Source organism: Triplophysa rosa, linkage group LG18 (assembly GCF_024868665.1).
Source record: "Triplophysa rosa linkage group LG18, Trosa_1v2, whole genome shotgun sequence".
Classification (NCBI taxonomy): Eukaryota; Metazoa; Chordata; class Actinopteri; order Cypriniformes; family Nemacheilidae; genus Triplophysa; species Triplophysa rosa.
This window is the reverse complement of record NC_079907.1, coordinates 9,619,822-9,645,755: the sequence shown is the minus strand read 5'-3', so window position 1 is coordinate 9,645,755 and position 25,934 is coordinate 9,619,822. Positions and strand designations below refer to the sequence as shown.

Here is a 25,934-nt window from a genome sequence, read left to right as displayed (position 1 = left end):
TGTCTAGATGCAGTAAATAGCCTAAATTTGTGGCCCTTTAGAAAATATGTTCGGCTAACCAGGTTGCATTCTGTCTTGTATATTGTTGCACAAATGTTTTAATACTTAATTGTTTCGTATTTAAATGCTGTTATTTCTTTAATAACACACATAAAGTGAGTCATGGATGTCTGCCGTGTGTGTCTTTCTTTTATGACATAACTGTGAGACAAAACTTTCTAACAGTGTATCACTCCGTATGATCCGTCTGTGTGTAAATATGGATATAATTGGCAGAGAGGGGGAGAGATGTACTATGTTTAGATCAGGGTATGGTTTGTGGTGTCTGGGGGCACGGGCAGATTAGTGGAAGACAAACATGGAGGTTTGCCATTAGAAGCGTTACATTGAAAGAAACAAAATAAGTCTATGTTCAGATGTATCTAAATGCAGACTGGAAACACTTGGTGTTGATAAAGTGAATTGTTGATCTGTCAGAATAATGTATTAATAGCTGTTTTACAGTAGACATGATTTCATCTGATGTGCTCTGCTCTCTGTCTTAATAGGACTCTAAATGTGCGTTGTTAGTTTGGAACTGAATGTTCTGAGTTGAGTTTGACATGTGTCCCTGTTTGACCTCACTATGTCTCGAAGTATCATTTCACACAAAGAGCTAAACTCTATTTGTGTTGTCTTTTATTCTTTATTTCAAAACATTTGGCTACCCTTATTCTTTATATATAGCCTACAGTACATTTTTAAAAGTTCCCCTTTGGACAGCTGCAGAGAATGGTGCTAGTAAGAACAAGATCAAGGGTTTGATTCCCAGAAAACGCAAATGGATTAAATGTACCTTGAATGCACTGTATGTCACTTTAGATAAGAGTGTCTGCCAAGTACGTAACAGTACCGGAAACACTGTGTTAATTCTCTGTATATTGGACTGACTGCGGTTGGACTTAATCTGTTATGTCAGTGAAGTAAAAGGATGTGACATTTTAAAGTTGTTGCCAAGGCCGTCTTGAGTCTTTAGTGCATACTGTGAAATAAAATTGAGAATGGATTGCAGTCAGCTCTGCGCTGGTTAAATCGATTTTGAGTAACTTTCTTGTCTAGTAGAAGAGGTGGGTGGAGGAATGCAGGGTTGGTCCTGGCCGGCGGCTACACAGCATCTAGCGGTGAGGTTGTGAATTGCAACCAATGGCTCACTCTACTGCTCGCCCCTCCCTTTTGAAGCAGTAAGGTGGCTGACACAGGACTAAGATGTTGTCACGTTTTCGCTTCTTTGCCGAAGGAGACAACGTATTTACGAAACGCGCTCTGTTGAGCAGTTTGTCTGTTTAGGGTTACTGTAATAGAAACAAGATGGTGAATTCCATGTAAGGGGACCCGCGGTGTATGTAGATAGAAATAGCTCATTCTAAGGTAATTAAAACATAACGCTTCATTATGTAAGGTCTTTATACACCTCGGAAGACATAGTTATGTGTATTATATTGCATTTCTATCAATAGACCCCCCCAAAATAATACACACTGGACCTTTAAAATGATGACTGATTGTTGATACACCAGATATTGTAGAGTTTGTACACAATCATAAAGAGAAAGCTGACCTCCTCAACCCAAGGCTAACGCTCAAGGTTTACCCAAAGAGTTCATGAATGCAGAACCTGATTCAGTGAGGGTTTATGAGCCTCAAACGTTCTGATAAAAGCCAGGCCAGATTAGGAGGACCTAAGAAAACCAGATTGTCGTATTGTTAAACAAATAAGAGCTCATGTTAAAAAATATGTAAATAAAGGATGATTTTCCCTTTGCAGTGAAGTTGGAAAACTATGTTTGATAGTAGGATTATAGTTGAAGGTCTTCTCAGAGGAGAGATTAGTCTAGTCTACCCTGTGTCTGGTTACAGTATTGGGTTGCGTACAGTTTTAGAAACCCCTTAGCCCTTCTCCAGCATGGCTATTTTGAGAGTTTCCTAATGTTGCATCAAATCCACATCTAGAATTTGACAGCACTGCATGGCTTCACACTCACCTAGCAGGTTGTATATTTATTGCTATTTCTAAATGTTTAGTATAGTCATGTGATCAGTATGTAAGCTTAGAGTGCGGATTTGTAATATACAGTTTTCACATGGATATCTTGATAACTCCTTCCAGTAACTGTTGTCTCTCATCCAAGGGAGCTTGAAGGGTCAAGAAAGTGCCCGCCATTTGTGTGCTTTGTGCATCAGTTAGGACAAAGAATGCCACAAGCATCCCATCATAAGATTCAACCAGTGATGTTGGATCGGTGCCACTTTGCACCTTTTTTCCAATACACATGGGCTAAAAAGACAAAAGAATTGGAGCATAAAAAAGAGGTCGGATCCAGTCGATCTTTATATCCGATCCCAGGCTGTCACAGTCCATCATTTTTAAGCAGCATGTGTGAACGCGACAGTATATATTTAACCCAAGAGTGCTTAAGGGGATTGTGGACGTATGTATGTACACGAGGGATACGTTGCAGACAGATGCACCGTGACAGGAAAGCATGTGGGATCTCTGGAAAATGTCACTTAGTTCATTCAATGATCGGTGTGTGAGAGAGTGTAAGAGAGGGATCAAGTCCGTTTGTGAGAACTGTCATTGTAATTTGATCATTGGATTACTGATATGTTGGTTGCCATGGTGTCGTCACGCATGATTGGGTTACCGTGCGTCTGCCCTCAATGCCGGAAAATACAGTAGCACACTCCTTTAAGTGTTTGTTTGTGTGTGATTGCATTCTCATTACGTTTCACCGTATCTGTGTCTTCAGGCTGAAATGACTGGTATAGGTTAGTGTCATGCTTGGCTAACATCTCATTCTCCTTTTGCTCCGCAGAGGGTAATGGGCACATACCAGATGTGGATCCGATCAGAGTCCGTCTTCTGAATCTGACACATAAAAACACTGAGTCATGACTGAAAAATGTTGCGATTTGTCCGTCGCTCCGGGGCAGGTGTACATCGAGGTGGAGTATGATTACGAGTACAAGGCCAAAGACAGACTCATCTCCATTCGACAGGGGGAATGCTACATGTTGGTTTGCAAAACCAACGAGGACTGGTGGCAGGTGCGTAGAGAAGAGGGCATGAAGGCTTTTTACGTGCCAGCTCAGTATGTTCGCGAAGTCAGGCGAGCCCTCATGCCGCCGCCCAAACCTCGCACTAAACCCCCCAGCGTCCTGGAGATCGGACAGTGGCGGACGTCGAGCGAAAACCTCAACCAACGCGCACCCACGGAAAGGGCCAGTTTTGGGCATCCGCCTCCTTTGACAACGCCTTCCCCATTGCCAGGGCAACAGTCCCCGCCTTTGATGTTGCGGGACACCAATCAGAACTCAGGAATGAAGAGCGTTGTTGCTGAGCTAACTTTGCTTAACAACAACAACCATCATAACTATCACCACGGCAACCACACGTTGCGGCAAGGGGGAGCAGAGTCCCCACCGAGAGAGCAAGGAAAACTCTCAGGCGGGTCGTCGGTGGACACGGATGGGAGCGTGTCACCAGGAGATGGGCTGGAGAAGATGAGAAATGACTCAGAATCTGGAGATGAGCTCAGCAGCAGCTCTACCGAACACATGCAGGTATGAACAAGTAAACTTATCCTCTCTATCTCTTTCGAGAAAGTCACACTGCCTTAAGTGAGGTCGAGACTGACTGGTTGTTCTTACTGCACAACTACAACAGCTACCAGACTAATGCAACTCCTTACACTTTCTGCCTACATTGACATTAAAGGAATAATTCTGCCCAAAATGAAAATTCATTCATCATTTACTCACCCTTATGTCATTCCAAACTTATATGACTTTCTTCTTCTACACAACACAAAAGAAGTTATTTCAAAGATGGTTGGTAACCAAACAACATTGGCTCCCATTGACTTACATTGTACGGCCAAAAACCATTGAAACATTTCCCAAAATATCTTATTTTGTGTTACACAGAAGAAAGATTCGTAAGGCTTTGAATGACTTCAATGAATCAAACATGATCTTATTTATTTTTAAGAGAACAATCCTATTAACACAAATCTCCTGTCAGATTTAATCGGAAAACTGTCTTCTCTTTATCTTGCAATCCTTTTTATTTCACCATTGACTTCTCTTGTTCTCTCAGAGAAATTTTAGTCACCTCGCATTGACTGGTTTTGAAGCCGACAGAGAGTTTGAGATCACCATATAGTTTACTGTACATGACCTGTTGGTCTTCATAAAAAGAAATGCTTCTTATATTTCAATTTCAGTTCTGTAATTTATTGTGTTTTGTTGGTGTCCCATGGTGCATTTTGTGAAATTGGGGGTTTAGTCTTTGTTGCTAACTTGCTACCCTCCTCCCCCATTTCTCTCTGCGTTTGGGCTGAAAGAGGGTGCTGCTGGGGGAACAAAGGGGATTGTGGGAGAATAGAAAGTAGGTCATATCTGGCTAGATCATGTTGTTGCCCCCGTTTTGTGTGCCTGTGTATATGTGTGAATGAAGTAGAGAGATGTGCTTTGGGAAATTCATGTTCGCTGAGTTGCAGAGGCAGTGTGGATGAGGAAAATGAGACAAGTTTTCAATCTGCAGTTTATCATGTAAAAGTTGTTCTTTTGACATCTCCGGATTTGTTTTGCAAAACATAGAGGAGATATACTGTAATTGCTGGACTTGTCAAGATATTTTTAACCACTTTCTTATGATGAAAAATGATGATGCTTTTTTAAAATAAGAGTCTAAGACAGATGCGTAACGTCACTCACAAACAGACACAAGCACTTAAAAAGGCTATACAAGACTATGGGCTTTTGAGGGATTTGTCATGTTAGGCTTTGTCTGACAGGGTTAGCTGCTAATGCTAAACCCTGTGGTTACTTAATCACCCCTGCGACATCAGCAACTATCCCTTATTATTCTGTATCTACCTGTTCTTAAAAGTATTAAGAAATAGTTCCAAAAATGACAATTTTGTCTTTATTTAGCCGCCTTCAAGTCGTTCTAAATCTTCATAAACATAATAAGTAGTATGACTTATATGCTATATTTCAAGTAGTGATACACCAAAAGAATTAAATCGGGTGAACTGTTCCTTTAATTACTTTGAGGCCACAATAACTTTCCCTACCCCACCTCCCTCTCGCTCCATTTTTCGAACAGACGGCTCCTGCGCTCCTGAAGGATTGAAGTCCAAATCCGTTCCTCTCAGCACTCAGCACTGGCCCAGAGGACGGATTTAGAACCCCAATTTCTCGCCTTTTTATGCTCCATCTTTATCTTCACCCCCTGAAGCAGATTTGCGTACACACTTTCCTACTCTTTTTTTTTGCCCTTCTTGACTTTTGTTAAGTCTTTCCTTATTAAAATGTTCATCCTTTTTACGATGTTCGCATAGTTTAAAATAATATTAAGCCATCGGGGCCACGCAAGCATGCTTGACCAGGGGTTAGTGACATGTCATCTCTAATAAAAGATTATGAATAGCTCCTCTCTGTTACAGAAATCTGGCATTTATTCTGATAGGCAGCTGCACAAAATGAAATTCAGCCCTCTCAGCAGGGTGTTTTCTGTTTTGTTAACAGTCATTGTCTGCGGTCTGGATAACACTACAGCTTTTTTATGGATTTGTCTGTTTTTGTGCATTTGTCTCTGCGATTGCGTGTCCGTGTACATGATGTCAGGGATTATTCGTATTGATATTTGATCTTCTGTGTGTAGATTTATGCAATGGCAGGATTAGGTTGATGACATGTTGCTGTTGTGGTGTAACACACAATGCATTGCCCCATTTTTTCCCCTGTCGTACAATGCAGATGTTCTTGTGGCCTCTCGGGGCAGGCACACTAACTTGCACCTGTTTCGAAGACGTAGTTGTATGTCATTGGTGTTAAGTCATTTCTGCTCATGTGACAACTCTGAAGGAACCCAAAGATTGTTCGAGTGTGTTCTGCTTCAGTCCATATCCTGTAGCTTCTTCCCTGCATTAACTGTAAAGGAGTCCCCAAACATTCTTGCCATTTCTGTCCCAGTACACACACACACAACCGGGTTCTGTGAGCTAAGTCAATAAAAAACCACCAGTCGTGACGGGCAGAAAAACATCGCAGCTCACCCAAATCTAATATTTACTCTAGTATCAAAGATCTGTCTCTCTCTCCTGCTGTCCCTTGTTGTTCGTGTCCAAATATGGACTTTTGACTGAAAGCCTTTGGACGCTTGGTATTACTGATGTTTGTGTGTGCACGTGTTTTGGATGGGGTGGGTATGAGTATGCTGTCGCTGCATCTTTCTCACTTTTTCTCCATCTCTCAATAATCTAAGCTCTCTGTCGTCTCTCTGATGAGCACAGCTGAGATGTTGTTGGGGTAGAATGTGCCCAGAGGGTGAGGTAAGTTTAGCCTCTCTCTCAAACACACATTTGCTTGGTTGTGTAAATAGTAGGTGTGTAACGATACACTAATTTGCCGATTCAATACTATCCCTATACTTGTGTGCCGATTCAATATATATTGCGATTATATAACTATTGCGAGTCGATATTACAATTTATTGTGATTTTTGTTTGCTTATTAAAGACTAGGAAAATACTTGATAAAATACCATTGAAGAGACTGTATATTATGAGTCATATTAACAAAAACAATGCATCACATCTTTCTGAACTTTTATTTCAGGAGCATACACATACACAGTGTATATTTTAAAGTACCTTGAACTATGAAACTTTTGTTTGCATACCGTTTTATTCATGTCTAGCGCTGCTTTTCCCGGTAAAGTGTAAAATCCAAAGTGTTTCCACACTTGGGATTTGAAACGTGAAGGTGCCGAATTAATTTTCGAGCTTTGATCCGCTGACTCGGCCATGATTTTTGCGTCCTCGCGCCAGCTTAAAACAGATACGACGTCATCTAATAATACAGATACAAACATATGCTTTACGCCCTCTGTTGGAATAAAAGTGGTAACTCCACCACCTCTTAGGAAAAGTCAAATAAAAAAAAAATCGATTCTGAGATAAACCAATCGATTTTTAAATCGTTTTAAAAAGAATTGCGATATTTAGGTGAATCGATTTTTCCCAACACCCCTACTAAATAGGGACATAATATATATTGTTTATACATAATACTTATTATAATCACTATAGACTACATGACATATGTAACTCTAGTGTTTTATGAAAAGCTAATTATAATTACTTACCCTAACTCTAGAAGAAAAGTTGTAGAACTTAAAATTTGTCTCTTCTTTGTTTTTAATTTAAATTGATGATTACTCTGAATATTCCCAAATATTTATGAATTGTTTTATTTGGACACTGGCTATAGGATTAACATACCTATACTGGATGTAATGGGCTTCTTATTGATCTGGGTTGCATTAATTTATCAAAATCTATATGCATGTTTGGTTGAAATAGTTATAGTACATAGAAATAGTAATAGTACATTAAGTACTGATTATATTAGTAAAAGTAGAGATGCATGCTGTTGTGAGTGAGCATTTACATGTGTAAATATAAAATATTATATTTGTGTGCGTTCGTGCGTGTGTGTGCACTGTTTTGCAGATATTGTGTAATCCGTATCGCAGGTGACAGCAGATGTTTTCTCTCCCAGTGCACACAAGTAATGTCTGGAATGCCTTAAATTGTTGCCGTCTAGTTATTGAAGCCTCCAGTTGTTTTGTCGCAATGGAAATGGAAAGTCAGGTATGACGCATTGCATTGAGGGATATTGTATATCACACAGTTTACCTTGTATAGAGTGCATTTTGCATACTACAGATACAGAAAATCAGAACTAGTAAATGGCGAGTGTGTAGATGGAAGCTCAATTGTTTGCCTCTGTTGTCACATTTTCCCATCAAGCACAAGGTTAGAAGGGCAAAGTGAATCGTTTGAATCTTCTGATTTATAATGCCCATTATACCAAAATATTGTATACATCTCTGCTCCATGTTTGGTTTTTAAATATTTAAAAAAATTTGTCCATAGACCACCACTCCCCCCCAAAAAAGTACATTCCATCTGTTCTGTTCTCATCAGGTCATTATGACACCACCTTTCCAAGCATTACAGATTTTTCTTCTCCAACTCTGCCCAGTTAATGTTTTTCACATTCAGAGCAGCTGCACCCACCCCAAAAAAAACATGTTGTTGTGGAAAAGGCTAAAATCAAACAGAGACACAAGTGTGTTTATGACTGAATTGAGATAACATGATGATTGTAGGACATCATAGCAGCGGCCTTACAATAAAGAGAACAAGCGCTTTTGTGAGAGAGAACATTCTGCGCCTCGGTGTGAATCAGTAACAATAGTGAACCAGGAGGAGTGTAGAATGATCCAGAGTAGTCCACGACAAACAACTAAACCACACAATTCAGTGTTTTGATACACACATGCACACACTGTGCTGTCAGCAGACATATCCATGTGTTTTTATTTCCTTCGGGAATCACCTTCCAGCGTATTACACATTACACGTGCTTAAACTAGTTTAAATATATCAGTTGTCAACATCTCAGTGTGTTGAAAGGGGATAGGAAGTACAAGGCCACAGGCCCCGGCTGTCCTTGCTTGTGATTGGCTGATCACGCCCCCCCCACTGTGGCTCCTCATGAGTTCATTAATAAAATGGATGTCATTGTGGAGATAGGCCTCGGTGCGGCATGCCCTGCTGCGTTTGAAAGGCCATTATATGTTTGATGTATCTCTCATGGATAATTGACATTTGTTGCTTTTGACGGACCTCAGAAAAGAAGTCAGGTGAATGTCATAAAACCTGAAACCTGAAAAATATCTGAAACTTATTTCACTCCAAATCATAATTTGTTTTTTGGACATGAAGATTATTTAAAGTACTGTCCACCCCATTTTAAAATGCCATTTAAGATCATTTTGTGCAAGTGATATTTAAAAATGATTTAATGACATTACAGATTTTATTTATGGATCATATGCGTCATTTTTGTAGCGCTGCCTTCAAAATTATTGCATTACAGTTTCTTCAATTTATTTTACTGTAAAAAGCTTTTCTTTAAAAAAGGTCCACATTTGGTCTGCGTGATTTATGTGTGTATATTCTGTTGTGAGCTTTCACTTGCACACAAGCACACACACACTTTCTCTCTCTTTGACAGCTTTTGTTATTGTGACTCAGTTGGTGCAGAAGGATGCAGGAAGCAACTTTTGTCTGAAGAACTTCCTCTTGCAATCATCTGTTTGCACTTTCTGTATTACTGCATGTGTTTGTTTGGGTGACAGTTTGTGTCTATATGGTTTATTTTTAATTCTATGTGCAAGAGATCCCTTTGACCTTATCATGTACTTCCCTTACTACATGTAGGGCAAGTGAGAATTGAGTTTAAAGACCGTATGAGCCAGAGTTAATGTGTTACATTCTACTGTAAAGAAGTTATTTAGAGAATTTCCTGTGGGCAATAAGATTATGTGGTATATCGGTAAAAAAACAGCAATACCAAAATTTGGGGGAATTTGATTATTTTACGAATGATAAAAATCCAGATGAAAATATTCTGCTATTCAGCAAGGTTTGGTAGTGTGGTGTGTGAAGCATGTGTTACCTGAGATGGTACCATTGCCTTTATTTACAAGTATTTACAAAAACCATGTAGTTTCATTTAATATTGACATGGACCTGTTGAATATTTTAAGGGCTAGTTCACTTAAAAATCAAAATTTGCTTGTACGTACAGTTTCTGGCACAGACTGATAATTTTGCTTCATTCTACTTAAATATGTTGTCAGAATTCATGAGAATTACATTTTAAAGTTAAAACAAACACAAAGTGATGTCATCTATGGTCTTTTATTTTATCACCAAGGACCACAGTTTCAGCCAAAAATCTTTACTTTTCTTCTGAAGAAGTTTGTTTTACTATGTTAGTGGGGACTTTGTGTACTCTCTCATAGTTTCATACCAGCCAAATTATATTAGAAGCCCCCTAAACCTACACAAACCTCTTGACATGACAAGTCTTATATCTTATATAACTTTAGGACCACACTCTAATCTCACTGTCAACTCTTAACTGCGTTCAGTTTGGTGCCTGCCCAAAAACAAATCTTTTTTTTCTTTTATGTCCCTCATGGAGAGGTTAATAATATCGCTTTCTTCTTCAGTGACGCATTGCTGTCTGCCTGTGCCACTGGGAAGAAAGAGATGGGTGTATGTTTGTGCCAGTGAGCACTGGGCGCCCGAAAATGCCCCATTATACTGGCACAAAGAGAGTTTAAAGAGCCAAAGCAAACACACTTAGAGCTGCCTGTGTTTGTGTCTGTTCCTCTTACGAGGGGTAGTATTTGGCCAGTTTTGTAATGTTTATATGAGTATATGTTGTTTTATTTTAAAATATTTATTTTCAGTTCTTCCCACTTTGTACCAATGTGAATTGCTTTTGATCAAATTATGATATTAAAGGTCCAGTGTAGGGCTGCAGCTATCGATTCTTTTACTAATCGAGTATTCTACAGATTTTTCCATCGATTAATCGGGTATTCGGATAATAAGTACTTTTTCTTTATTAAAAAGCAATACTAAATAAACAAGAGAAAATAAGACAGGTCTCTTAAAATGAGTAAAACAACTAATTTGTTTCCTTTTTAGAACAATTAGTTTTTATTGCTGAAATAGCATACATTAATATCTGTGAAAACTAAACCCATTTAGTACATTCCATTGCCATATTAAATTCAAAATGCAATATAATACAAATATATAAATAAGAAACATGAATAAAAATGGAACTAATAATTTCAAACAATAGCCTATGACTTTTATTTTGGCAGGTTGTCAGAGACCCTTATTTTTTAGTATGTCTGTTTCTTCACTCAAACAATAACATGTTTGTGAAATAAACTCTCAGCGCAACTCTGGAGGTGAAGTTCATGTCCTCATTCAGCGCAGACGCAGACAAATTCATGAGCATCACGCGTGTAGCACGTTAAACTGTGCAGTTCATTCACTCAGACACGCAGATCAGTCAGATGACATGTGTTTTAACAGGATTCGGTCTCCACTAGTCCGCATCTAGTTTGATGGACTCAATGCAGCCGGAAAACAAGTTTCACTCATAAAATAGACCAAAATATCAGTTCACCATTTCAATAAGCTATTAGGGCTGTGACGGTGGCAGTTTTTTACCACCGCGGTGGTAATAGACAAATCGACCGCGGTGGTGCGGTGGTTGAGAAATATATATTATTTATATAAATAATATTTATATTATTATATTTGCGTGTAGCAACCACATGACGAGTGGAAGAGAAATATAGACCTTATTTAAATACTTGAAATTGTTAAATAATTGAAATATGATATCTGAAATAAATGAGGATGAAACATCCGTCAATGTTTAACGCGCAAATCCATCAGTGAAACGGCACACTACAGCATATAAAACATTTAAATAAACATCAGTAAATAATGAAAACTTAAATGATATAAGAAAGCTAAATACTAAATAAAAAAGCTCTTGTTGCAGTAACTTCAGTCAGTGGCGTATTAACCCTTACAGTCCTTAACAATTCCATTTGAAACAAACTGTTTAAACCTACATTGGCTTTCCTATTCAGATTGCCATAAAAACTTTACTTTTTCCGACTCGTTGATGTGAAACTTACTTGTTGACATTGTCCAGATTAAAATGTGTACAGCTGCACTAAATGCGCGTTCAGAAGATGTGCACAGGAGCGCAAATGAAGAGATGTCTCTCCGCAACCGCGGCAAAACCTGCGCGCGCTCCGACACTAAGCAAGCGGGTCATAGCCAGTTTTGATTTTACGTATCTGTTCATTTCTCAACAAGATCCATTGCAGAAGCCGCAGAATAACCTGGGTTTTGCCGTGCAGGCCTGCGCTCGAACGCACCAACGGAAACGTATGTCAATAATTTCTGTTAATTTAAAATCTTTTAAATAAAACCACCCACAACTGAAAGGCTACAACTAGCAATCGTTATCGCAACTCTCATATTTATTACACCTATATTTGTCAGAGTGACGTGCACTACCGCCGGTGGCAGTTCACCGTCATTGCACTTTACCATCGCGGTGGTGCGGTTGTTACGGCAACCGTCACAGCCCTATAAGCTATCAGTTATTTATCAGCATGAGAAACGCGTGTGAGCAGAGTAAAATGCGTGTGTCTCACGGTGAATGCATGAGACTGTAACATGAATAGATTTTAGCGGGCTGTGCGTCAGTAATAACGGTCCGTGGGGAAACGCAGCGCTCCGTGTGTACTGTAGTTAAATGGATTAAACGAGGCTTCGAGGCAACAAAAATTGCCTCGATGATTTTTTGTATTCGAATAACTCGAGTTACTCGAGGAATCGTTTCAGCTCTTTTCCAGTGTATGAAATTTAGCAGCATCTAGCGGTGAGGTTGCGAATTGCAACCAACGGCTCACTCCAACGCTCACCCCTCCCTTTTCGAAGCACTACTGTGGCTGACTCACACCATGTCTACACCGGACGCCACGCGATGCGACGTGTAGACAAAATTTGAAGTTATAATGGGTTCTAAAAAATATCATTTTCACTTATTTTTGAAATATGGTAAAAAAAAATCTAATTACAGTAATAGACTGTAAATATAGAAGATGGGCTTAAAATAAAATGCTTTACTTAACAATGAAAATTGCAAAAAGGGCTATATAAATAAAGTTGAGTTGAGTTCACAAAAAACTTATTTTGCGTTTTTTCTGCCGCTTAGGCTGCTGGAGTATTATCATTTTAATGGGAATTTTTTGGAGTTTTGTCAAGAAAATTGAAGTAAAAAAAACGTACAACTTTTAAGATTGTACCAGACGTACCATAAGTTTGACCTCTTTACGATCAATAATGAAAAAAATTCAATAATGTACAATCATTTCCGAATTTTGTGACACTTCAAATGATGGTCGTTGTAATCATATGGCTTCTATACTTATTGATCTAGCTGTGGATCCCATGTCTGCCATCGTGATTGTGAGAAGAACGTGAACGTGCAGTTGCGCATGCCACATGCTACATCTTCTTGGCCAGTAATTGTGGAAAATGACTCGCTCTCACAAGCACAAGTTAGCGTTCCCGCGCACAAGTTGACGTTACCGCTGCAGCTGCCCTTAGGTCAGTCCTGAAAAGGAAGGGGAAGACAAGTGAAAGGCGAAGAGGAAGGCAGAGTCTATGGAGCAGCCAAAGAAGCTGTATTCTGTACGTTTGACTCGTGTACGATAATTTTCTTCCGAATACGATAGTTTTGAGCTTCTGGTACGATAGTTCGACATTTCCAATCTGGCAACACTGATCTAAAGAAACCTATAGGTTAAGAAATCAAAAGTCTTTATAAACAGCTTCTTATAGAGGTGCTGCCAGGAGTTTCTCTCTTCTTTATGCCTGTGTGCTCTGAATATCATGCTGTGTCATTGTGTTCATTAAGCCAGCGTTTTTGGATCACAACCAGTAAACATGCATGCACACAGGGACCGAAAGCTCCTTCATTGGCTTTGAAAGTTCTAGAATCACCAGTAGAAACAGCAGTTTAACCTGCGTTAAACGTCTGCTTTGTCTCGGAGCTGTAGGACACTGCAGGAGCCATGCCGTCATCGTTGAATGACATACGGAGAGAATGAGCCTCCAAACTACTGAATGACTGACAAAAGCCACATTATCAGAGATTTGACAGAGGTCTTCATGCCTCTTTACCATTCTATTACAACTAAAGTACTCCCATATAATCAGTCAGTGGAGAGGCAGTAGAAAGACAACGTCAGAAGGATTTGCTGCAAGATGTGTGGGTGGGACAACAAAGAAAGAGATGATGTTCTGGAACTCATGGTCATGGAAAACGCATACGTACACAGAGACTCGTAGACAAAATAACTTTGCATTAGAGAGACATTGGAGGTGGCTATAGTTTTGTGATGATTAGTCTGACCAACATTTCATATCAACCACTGTTTGCTTTTTTAAATATGAAGTTTATATACTGTATGGTTTATATAGAAATGATTTAAAATACGTAAGCCGATTTCAACATTTCAACAAGACTTGATGGTAAATCTCTCTGTAGAGGAAACGTCAGTGACATGACAGCGAGTGTAGAAGCTTTAGCTTATGCCCCGCTCTCGTCTCCTTTCACTTTCTCTCTCGTCCTCTGATAATTGAATTTTCAGGTTTAGGGTGGAGATTCTGGTGCTCGGCAAGAAATGTGTATTATCTGTCTGTGCCAAATCCGGTGTGCTTGAGAACGCTGTCACATCCAAATGTCCTTTCACCCATCATTTCCCCACCATCTCTCTCACTCTTGTTTTTTCTCTCATGCTCTTTAAGAAGACTGTTGTGCTATATGCCCATAAGAAAATGTCTTAAATATGTGTTTATATTATAACGTGTCCTGACTTTTGAGGTAAAAGCAGTGTTATGTCATGTCATTAAACACACATTGTATACTTTAGCGGTCGTCTCTCACCTGTGCCCCAGACATCACTTCTGTTGAACTTCATTTCCTGTCTTTGTTTGCCGTTTTGTTCCTCACAATGGTACCGTTTCCTCTCTGTCTGTGACAAAACGACTGTTTCTGCATTTTCTTTTTTCACTTGTGCTGATGCTGTCAGCGATTCTGTCTGTCTTTAAGATATATAGGGATGCACCGAAAATGTTCGGCCGAAAATAGCAAAAAACGCAAGTTTTTTTCGAATGTGTGAAATGGCCGAATAAATTTTACCGAACATGACTCGTGATACGATCAAGCAGCAACCAGCGCAGAGAGAGAGAGAGAGAGAGAGACGCGTGTGCGCTTTATTACTGCCGCGCAAACATTTTGTTAGTGTGCGTGTGTGGAGCATTTTAAAGTGTCAGAGAAAGACATGGCACCGGGACTTGCCGCCCGGAAGTAAATTTCCGAATGAAAGCGTCTTTACCGGTCGGTAACTTTACTTCAGAAGGAAGCGGGCTGTCTGACAGTAGCCCTGCCGCTCGCGACATGCTTTGACATCATACATTGGTCGCGTGCACACAGTTCCCTGTACTAAACAACTTGTCAAAGTATGTTGTGTGCATCACGGCCATGAGTGCACCTTCTGAGAGAACAGTCAGCTTTTGTGGGCGGAGTTTGGAGGAGAGACGTGAACTGATATGGTTGTCAGTCAGCATCAGTCAGAATTGTTTGCATTGGATGTTTTTTTTTCTCAAATCATTTTGCAATGTAGCTTATAATAATCCAACAGTTTTAGTTTATTCGTATTTTTAGCTTATAGGCCTAATGTGGAATGACAGTTTTTAATGAAGTGTTTTGTTGTAGGGGTACAGAGTAACTTACATTACATTCTTTTATCAGTCAGTTATAGGCCTAATTAATAGCTATTCATGAAGGGAGAGGGCTCAATTTTTTGGTTTGAATTTACTTTGTTTTGCTCAATTTTATATTAAGTTGTATTGTATTTTATTGAAATGCAAGACAAATGATAAAAAGCACATTTTGACTATTCAGTTTGTGCAATAGTGAAAAAAATAGCTTAATAAATAGAAGAAATGCAAAAAAAACATGTTCGGTGTTCGGTATTATTCGGCCTTTGGCCAAGGGTTTCACATCATGTTCGGCTTCGGCCAAGAATTTTCGTTTCGGTGCATCCCTAAATAACACACATCCAGTGACAAATCTACTTTATGATTGATAGTGCTTGTCTCCTGATGACATAAAGTTTAACATATAAGAAGCGCAAGAATTTTCCAGTACATTGTATCTCTTCTAATAGATAAATGCCTGATTTGTTATTTTTGCAGAAAACTTCTCAGCCTAGATTGAACCAAAGCCTTTCAAATGTTGTGTGTCGGCTGCTTGCCAGTCGTGTTTTCTTCTCTGTCTGGGTCTAATGGTTTATGACTGAGCTGGCGCTGACAGTAATGTTTCTGAAGTGTTCTTATAAATGTAACACTAAGTGCTTATTGAATTGGCAGGTTAAAGTGAAGAAAACACAGCACTGTGGTGACATTTCCCTGTGGATAACGCATGCTAGAAAGTCTTGTTTGATTGGCAGTTTCCGGGACAGGTTAATACTAGTTTATCACGCACTGCACTGTACTATGTGGGTCACCTTGAGAGGACAAATTGTGGAGTAAGAGGAGGCAGAGAGGAAACAAGCTCTAAAATGATAAGCGTTGGGCTCTTCTGATTCTGACATAAACGTAGTTACATCTATGTAGAGAAGTTAAATGGATAGTTTACCCCAAAATTTTGTCATTTCAAACCTTTAGCGGCTGTAAAACTGGAAGGCCAGACTTTTACTTCTAAACAAATGTCTTTGGAATGCGCATTAGCCAGTCTGGAAATTTCATATTTTCACTAAAGTGCCCAAATGACAGATAAATTTGGCTGCAGAATGAAGCTTTTAGCCTCCTTTGGACTTTGGTATTTACATTTTATTCTGAAGTATAACCAAAGACTCTAAGCCAAACACAATTCTTGCACACAAACACATTGCTGTATGCATTATTCAAAGTGTGGGGTGGCGAGTAGGCGTGATGTATTGGACATTAGGGGAGACATAGCCCTGTGACTATTATCAGCAGAAGTCTTATGGTGCAGAGCTTGAACCGGCACTGTTCAATCACAACATTGCTCTTTTGTTTAAAGCCCTGCCTAGCAACTCTTTGCGGCCGGCCAATGAAATGTGCCCAGACTGCTGACTCATTATTTCATTGATGTTACTCTCTCACATACACACGAACATTATATAGATTATAGCACATAATGGAACATAAGTTATATTTACTTCGATGGTGAGCTGCAGACTGCTTTGGAATCATAAATGCCCAATAGCAACCAGCAGTGCAATGACTTGCCGACCTCCCACAATTGAATCGCTGTCAGTGTCGACCCCATTCGCACCTACACCCTGACACAGGACCCTTGGCGCCTGAAATGGCACCCTTACTTTGCGGAGCGTGTGAACTGCATCTCGGTTGACCTCTAGTGCCATGACATTTGACCTCAGTGCACTGCATGCAGACCTTGAGCGTACCAGGCTACTCGTCCTGCTTTCGCTCAGCCATTGCTTTGCTCTCTTTCTCTCTCTCTCTTGCACTTTACAATGGTTAAAGTCCTAATGATAGAACCTATTTAAAGAGAACTTCACTGCTGCTATATTTAACTTAATATGTTCTCTATGTGCCTAACTCCTGCCTCCGCTTCTTTTGGGTCAGAAAGCCTTTTGTGTCCTACCTCAAATTTCTTATTTCTGTCTTTTTACTTTTGTTACATCTGTATCGCTCATCAATAAAAGAAGGACAGTCTTTATTTTCTCAGCGCGGGGCGCTTTCGGTCCTACATGGTTTTCTTATATTCGATCTCCAAAATACAGAGTGAGTGCCTGAGCACTGAAGGGGAAAATGAGTAGAGTAGTGTGATAAATGGAAGACATTTACCATGTCGGGTTCTTGCTAGTGTGATGTGCTGCAGTTGTGGGTTGAAGACATTGTGTAGTGTAGTGTATATGTATGTGTGTGTATGTATTTATATACTGTATAAGTACATATTGAATTGTCAATAAGGTAAATATAGTAGAAGTTAAAAAATGTTGTAACATACATACGTACATTTCTATTCTAATCTTTCATGCCTTGGAAACCCTGTACTTTTGTGCTGTGATATCATGCATAACTTGACCTTCAAGAGATGAGGTGAATGATGATGTGTAGGAGAGAAAAATGATGTCAGTTGTTTTTTGAGGCTGTATTGGCAGCGAGGCAGGTGCAGGTTGCGTCATTGTGGCCGCTTACATCATTTTGCTGATTAGCCCATGTCATTTGTACAAGTGTCCTCACATATACGCTTTGTTCTGTCAGTACACTGGCTTTGTTGGCATTGTGAGAAGGCACATTGTTCTGGGTCTATTTCTGCATCGAAAGGTCTTCTCCAGGGCATGCATGGGTGTCCTTCACCAAACATACGGCATCATATTGCTCCATTGACTTGTATAGATTTGCATAATTGGAATTCCCTTCCCACAAGCCCTATGTGTCATATATCTTCTTTTCAGTCACAAACTTCCAGAACACTCTTGAATCTTTCCAAAATCCTCCTCTCAATCCTGCCTGTGTTGGGAAACAGACACTTATGAAAATCCTTTCTGTCTCTACTAAATCGCCCCTGTCTGTGTATTCATCTTTCTGTTCCTCTTTGTTGAGTCATTGTGAGTTGTTCTGAGGGCAACCGTTCCTGAATAGCTATTGTGCTGTCTGTACCAAGAACCGCCATCCCCTTTAGTCAACGTGGCAGACGTTCGGCGAGCATCTAGGACATTTTGTTAAACCTGCTGTGCTTGTGTGTACAAGGGTGATGAACCAACACCAGGGAAACACACGAGTCAATCGAACACAATACCTTTGTTAACAATCTACGTGCTAAATGCGATCGCTCCAAAACATACGGTTGTGGGTTCTTGTATTGGATTTGGTTAAGACTAACAACAAGTGATAGCATCATTGCGTCTCATTTTCTATGTTGTCGTTTGGCTGATGCTGCTGTTTGACCTGCCGCTAATTTGTTTCACCTTGACAAGATTATGCGATTCAGTTTTCATTCAGATCAATTTCCTCAGTGATGTGATTGTGTGTTTGAGAGTCAAATTATCTGTGAACTGATAAGACTGATATGATTAATAAAGTCAGATAAAAAAACAGTTTGTGATGTGTCGTACCTGCATTAATGTGTGTTAGATGAATTAAACATAGTGTTAGTTGTGTGGTTGGTTAACCTCTCGTCTCCCTACGCCTATGGAGAGTCCTTGTAAAGCGCACGTGTGTGTGTGTGTGTGTGTGTGTGTGTGCGTGTGTGCGTGCGTGCGTGCGTGCGTGCGTGCGTGTGTGTGTGTGTGTGTGTGTGTGTGTGTGTAAATCTGTTTCTTAGTATGTTCAGAAAGGAGACCAACATAAGCCCCATAAAGACCCCTCCAGGTTGTGTCAGGGCATCAGCTGTCGCTGTCTGTTGAGCTTTGGTAATGTTGACTATTTTAAATGCTCTTTAAAAAAAACCTAACCAAAGATGTTGTCACGTTTTCTCTCTTTGCCGAAGGAGATAACGTATTTATTAAACACTCTGTGTAGAGCAGTTTGTCCGTTTAGGGATACTGTAGAAACAACATGGCGAATTCCATGTAAGGGGACCTGCGGTGTATGTAGATAGAAATAGCTTATTCTAAGGTAATAAAAACATAACGCTTCATTATGTAAGGTCTTTGAAGACACTTCTGAAGACATTATGTGTATATTCTGTTACTTTCAAGAGTTCCTGCTAAATATTGCACATGGCACCTTTAAGGACAATCGCTGAACTATCTTTCTCTTTTTTTACTCTTCCTTGGCCTGTCCCATCCTAGGCACACATCACTTTGACGGGGCACTGTTGAGTGCCCTCATGTTTAAATGACATGGCTATCATTGGGGCATGAGGCCTGTGGTACTGTAGTGACCATATCGCTGCTAAATCACCCTGCTAAGACTCTTGTAATATAGCCTGGTAACCCACAGTCTATGTAATTATCAAGAGCCAATACCGCAACAGAAACTAATGAAAGACTTTCTCATTAGTCAAGGGGCTTTGCTTCTCAAGGGCTGTCTGTTGGAGGTGGGTGTGTAGGAAGAACATGTTATGTGAAAGATATATTGTGCTGTGTGGTTCTAATAAAACTTAACCTCACTTATTGATTGGTTGATAAATTGACTGTTACGGTCACTGTAAAGTGACTGCATAGACAGCCATGCTGCCAAATACAAACATGTTGCTAAAGTGCAGCTTGCCAAACTAAACATACTGTAGTTAAACTACAGTCAAGCTAAAAATACATTTACCATGTTCAAATGTTACGATATTTCAAATCACACATCAAAAATAGGGATTAACTTATTTTCAAAGTAGAAGTTTATATGCATTCATTGGGAAAAGCAATACAATGCGATCCAACACAATATAAAGCAACGCAATGAAAAAGCAATACAAAAAGCGTACGCATTACACCCCATCTGTGAGAGTTTACGCCTGAAGGTCACAGGCCGAAGATCTCAGGTCAGTCAGGATTAGTCACTTTCAAGCTGCTTCTGCTACATTCTGTCATTCTGAAGTAACTTTTCATAAACATTATGTGGACGAAAGTGCAGTGTGAAAGATGTTTACTTGGAGGATGTTGCAGAGGGTGTTAATGCAATTAAGCTTTGCTGTAGTGCAGTTGTAACTGTTCATCCTTCCATCAGCAAAGAGAGAAGTGGGAAGGGGGATGGGAGAGAGACGGGACCAAACCTTTTGTCCAGAAGCATCCTTACCACAACTTTTTATATATGCACACAATCTAAGTCTTCTGTATTCAAAATGTATCATGCTTTTGCTATGTCATCATCTTATATGTGTTTAATACAACGATGCAGTGTATCACATAATAAAACAATAAATACACAATTATGATTTTTAATGATTCTTGTTGGGTTGGGATTCCACATAAAAACTATGACTTGTTGACAAAGGATTTCCATTTTTAGTAGTTACCAGCTGTGCTGTTGTGTAATAACAATGCGCTAATAGTTTGTGGCTTATATTAATTCACCTTAAAATTTGAAAAGGCAGTTGTTGGGAAGTGGTTCGGGGAGGACACAAGCAAAATCAAAACACCCCTGAAATGGTTTCAGGCGCAGAAATATCAGTACAGCATGTTTCTCACTAGGAGTCCTTTCCAACATTACTGAATAATTAATAAAGGTTTTTGGGGAGATGAGGAGAACCAATCAGAGCACAGGGATTTGCATCCATTGTGGGCCGACGCCGTCTGCCATAGCGGATTTGGGACTACCATCAAAGCACAATCCCACCAGGATTTTACACACACAATACACTCGTACACATTCATGATTCAATTACTTTTTCATTTTCGCGCAGACTCACTACCACATGCACAGATTTATGATTTTAACATCTTTAACATTTCTTCCCATTTCAGTTTTTAGCCCAACAAACCGCTGTTTTGTGCGAGGCTGCCCAGACTGAGATTTCATAATTTCTTATCAAGTTTTGTAAGAAATGTCACCGATACCAGTATCTGTATGGCCCGATACCAAGCTCATGTACTCGTACTCGTACTCGTACTGACACACCGATACCTCACGTGACATACATAGAGCCCTATGATTTCCGCAATGCGGAAAACGCGGACGGAATCGAGGAATCCAGGCATTTCCTAACAAGAAATTAGCGCTGAACAGCTAACAGTTAACGAAATATTCAGATACTGTTTAAATATGTATTCTGCTTGTTTTGCGTTACCGTGTGTGAAAGAGTGGTGCGGTTGCGTGTACTGATACTGGACGCATTGTGCTTGTGGAGCTTTCAGCGCCAGCGTTTCACTGCACGAGGACACGAACACATAAACAAACACCATTTGCGGCGATCCGTCAAAATAAAAGTCCGGTTAACTTAAAACAAACGCTCTTTGCGGCGTCCCGTCAAAATAAAGGTCCGGTTGACTTGAACAAGTTATAATACACTCACATTTTACCACACCACCCCCCTTAATTTTTTATAATTTGACCACAGAGTATATTGTTTACTTAAGTAAACTGAAGTAAATGTGCTACTAAAATTGTGCTACTTATCATATAAAATAGAACTTGATTAAAAAATAGTACTTAAATTTAAGTAGACCTAAAAACAAAAGAAAATGTACCAGTAAGATACTGGATTATTAACATTATTGTACATTATACAGGCATCGGTTATAGGTATCGGTATCAGCGAGTACCAGAAAAAAAAAAAACGGTACTCGTACTCGGCCTTTAAAAAATGGTATCGGTGCATCCCTAGCGATCAGCATGGGAGGAGATGTTTGTCTGTGTGTGGTATTACGCAGCATTGGGCTGTGTGCCATGGACCTAAAGGTTAATTGGTTGTTTCTCTCTCAGAGTTTGGACGTTTCTGAGCTCACTGGGGCATGAAATGGATCTGGAATTCCCTATAAAGTTTGCTCTCTACCTTCTCACTAAATCACCAATCCTTCAAGGGGTCACACACGCGTGTGGCTTTGTCCTTTGGTCTCATATTGTAGATAGTGGGACCTCATGTTTGGTTGAGCCGACATGCATTCGTGTGGCCCCAGGGGTTCCCGTGTGTCTGCAGCTCCATGGGTCTGCATATGTCACAGATGTGCTTAATGTGTGCTTGAGTAGATGCTTCCTGACGGAGGGCATTCAGCTGGAAATGTAGGTTAAGCTGGTCATCCATACTCAGTCCACGAGGAAGACAGTGAGATATGGCTGTCTGTATGGAGAAGAGGGCGATCAGAAAATGCGATGGATTCAGGATGCGGTTTGTCTTGTATGTTGTACACACATCTTGATCAAGGTCACAGTTTTGTGGTATTCCTTACAGTCTCTCTCTCTCCTGACTCACACTGTTATGCAACTATCTAGTATGCCACAGCTTGTCACAGAATGTCACACATTGGCCTTCAAAAAAATGTGTTCTTTTATCATTTTAATAAATAGAGACTTCAACACATCTAATAAATAAATCTAAGTAGCCATGCAGTTGGCAGGATAATGTGTTATCCCTTTAAATCCCCTACACACATGGCTTAGATGTGGCACATAACCATAAAATGTGTAAATGTAAGACCAACATCCTAACAAGAGTGCAGATATACCATGGCAGATGAGTTTTTGTTTTTTTATCTGGTCTTGTTCCTACAACACTGCCCGATAAGTTATGAGGTGCATAGGAGGGAAAGGAATGTTGCACACAATCCCTTCTTTCAGCTAGTCACCTTTATGTGACAGCCCTGCACGGGCTTTAATTGTCTAATGTTGACCCCTAGTGGCAGTTTAAAAGAATGGAATGACTGAGGATCCGGTGCTCTGGTGTTGAATTGAAAAGTGATTGCGTGTGTTTGTTTGAAATTTAAATAAAATACAGTCTTTTGCCTCTATTTAGTGTGTGAGACAACTAAATAAACAAGCTGTTGTTGCCTGACTTTCAGAAGACTGTAAACCTTTTTTACATCTTGGCATTTTCACAACAATGCTCTCTTTGTTTGATTGGTCTGACATGTCAACTTCAGACTCAACGAATGGCATTATTTTGGGACAGGACTGTTTGAGGTTAATGAATAATGGAGTGCTTAGTTAGTTGACGCATACATTTGTGCATTTATTTGATCAACATCCGTATTAAATTGGGTATTGAATGTTATTAGAGAGTATACATTTTATCAGAAGTGATTGCTCAGCGTTTGAAAAAAAAACCTCAGACGTCTTTTGGGCCACATATATGTAGCATGCGCATTGCATAACATCTCATAATGACATCAAATGAAAAGTATTTTAATTGAACTTTACCCAAAATTGATGGGGCATACCCAGACAGATTGTCCTGGACCTTATACATTTTAAAATAATATGCATCTAAACAGACACCTTTAAATAGTCTCTCAGTTTGAATCATAAATCTTGTGTCTTTGTATAATCCATTATTGTTGGCGCTTATTTTCTTATTTGCGTGCTGTGTGTTTCCTCTTAGATGTGCTTTACAGATTTCCATGTGGTTGAGTGTGGATTTGAATACGTTCTTTTTGTTGATGTGTAAGCTTTCTATATAGAATATATAAAATGAACTTATTCAGTTTGGGGCCATTTTGAGTCTTTACTTTTCTTGTATAATAATGGAGAGTACAATAGTGACTGTGCTCTGTAAGTGCAACATGCTTTATGTGCTGATGTATACAGTATATGTGTGTGTGGGTGAGACCGAGAGCAACAGCGGGACAGATATGCAAATGGGGTTAAAGCATGTATGCATATGTTGAGCTGAAGAGTTTGAGCTTCTCCGTTAAATTGAAGAGCATCACATAGAGTTAAATATTCAGCAGATGAGCAGCAGTTCCTGTCAGGTGGTGGTCAAATTAAAGCAATTTTTGTTTACCTTTTTTATAATTCAATAATGTTTTACTGCCGGTTTTCCCTTTTTGGAGTTTTTATCTTTGCTTAGAGATTTTTTGAAGTAGTGCTTCATTTAGAAAGACTAAATCAGTTTAGACGAACTAGTTTTGCTATTCAGAAATTAAGAATCTTGTAGTTTATTACATTGAGATCTTGTATCATCCTGAATGGATATATTTTATACAATGACAGATTAGACTGTACCTTCAGATATGGGCTACTTGGCAAATTAATAGACATGCAATTTCAAATTAGAATTTGGAGATAAGAACAAATTATAGTTTAGCGGCAATATTTATTATTTCAGTATGACAAAGAGGTCCATATGTTTCCATGAAAGGATGGATGAGTGGATTAGCCAGCAGTCTTTTCCATAAAAACAGGAATTCCGTCAGATTTTTTGAAGGTTAGCAACAGGTCATTGCTTTGTCGGGTTGGCTGTCCTCATTTAGGGACTATGCGATGTTTAGGTTCATCTTGGAAAAATAACTGGCAGTTCCAACCACAAGTAGTGGATTTATTTACAGGTCTGTAGCATCTCACTTTGAGTTCATTTTAATGTTCATTATTAGTTTTTTAACCTAATTGCTAATATGGCTTTTTATTATACTGCTGAGTGGTGCCTTTGTTCATGTGCCGTGTTAGTTACTGTAAGTCTCAGGTAAAAGAATGGCATCTATTTCTGTACTTCCTGTGTAAATGTTGCTCATTTCACCTCTGGTTTGTTTTGTTCAGTATGTTTTCATTGCAGTTCACAGCATGTTACCAGAATAACAGCGACATTCATCAGCGACAATGTGGTCTCTGTAATAGGCAGACATTCTTTCTAACATAAACACAGCTAACTCGTACAGTTTTTTATTGAACTCGTTTAGCTTATTATTTTAACTTTTTACAGTTTTCATTATGGGCATTCTTAATGAATTGAACCCATGACCTTGGCATTTCTACTCACTATAATCTGCTAATGATAAAGCAAAGAGTTTGAGCACCTTTCTTATATCGACAGGTCATATCTCCCACCGGACAGGGCCGATCAGAGTCCCCCGTCTACACCAACCTCCAGGAGCTAAAGATCTCTCAGTCGTCTCTTCCACCTTTACCATCTTCCTCCCCGCTGCATATTCTGGGTGACTGGGAGACACATAAAGACTCAAGTGGAAGAAACTTTTATTATAACCGCATGACTCAGGAGAGGACCTGGAAACCACCCCGCTCACGAGACAACGGAGTCAGCCGCGGGGACACATCCAACACCGGGGACATGGAGGTAATGTAATATATAATATAATGTGTATGTGATATTGTCTGTGTGTGTGTGTGTGTGTATTTATATAAACAAGCTGTCTGCGGGGTCTTAAAAAGTATTAATAGTTGATAATTGAAGGCCCTTAAAAAGTCTTAAAAAGTCTTAAATGCCAATTTCCAAAGTATTAAATTTCCCATATTTGTCCAAAGAGGTCATATGCTAAAGTTTGCCTGAATTTAATCATTGCGTAAGCGTAAGTTAAAGTTCACCCAAAAATGAAAATTCTGTCTTTATTTACTCACCCTCATGTCACTTCATACCTGCATAAATTACTTTGTTCTGTTCTGATGAACACAGAAAGATATTCAGAAGAATGTTAGCAATTTTCAGTTCTGGAACATCATTGACTACCATAGTAGGAAAAAGTCAAATGGTAGTCAAATGTGCCTCAGAACTGTTTGTTTTCCTAAATTCTTCAAAATATCTCATTTTGTGCTCAACAGAACAGAAAAGATACAATATTTTTTTCCCTACTATGGTCCTACCAGAACTGAAAATTGCCAACATTCTTACAAAAATCTTTCATTGTGTTCAACAGAACAAAGAAATTTATACAGGTTTGAAACAACCTGAGGGTGAGTAAATGATGTCACCAATGTAACCGATTAAAACGTGAGGCGATGCGGTCTTAAAATGTACAATGTAAAGTGTCTTGA

At 39.4% G+C, this 25,934-nt stretch overlaps 1 protein-coding gene across 4 annotated transcripts in view; it reads left to right on the top strand.

The window, feature by feature from the left end:
- The window catches only part of arhgap12b (Rho GTPase activating protein 12b), a 42,200-nt gene that overhangs the window by 2,900 nt on the left and 13,366 nt on the right, over positions 1–25,934 (top strand). For all 4 annotated transcript variants that reach the window (XM_057358524.1, XM_057358525.1, XM_057358523.1 and 1 more), the window contains exons 2-3: positions 2,856–3,603; positions 24,979–25,239. In XM_057358524.1, coding sequence (XP_057214507.1) covers positions 2,932–3,603; positions 24,979–25,239 — 933 coding nt within the window. In that variant the 5' untranslated portion in view covers positions 2,856–2,931. The remainder of the gene's footprint in view (positions 1–2,855; positions 3,604–24,978; positions 25,240–25,934) is intronic.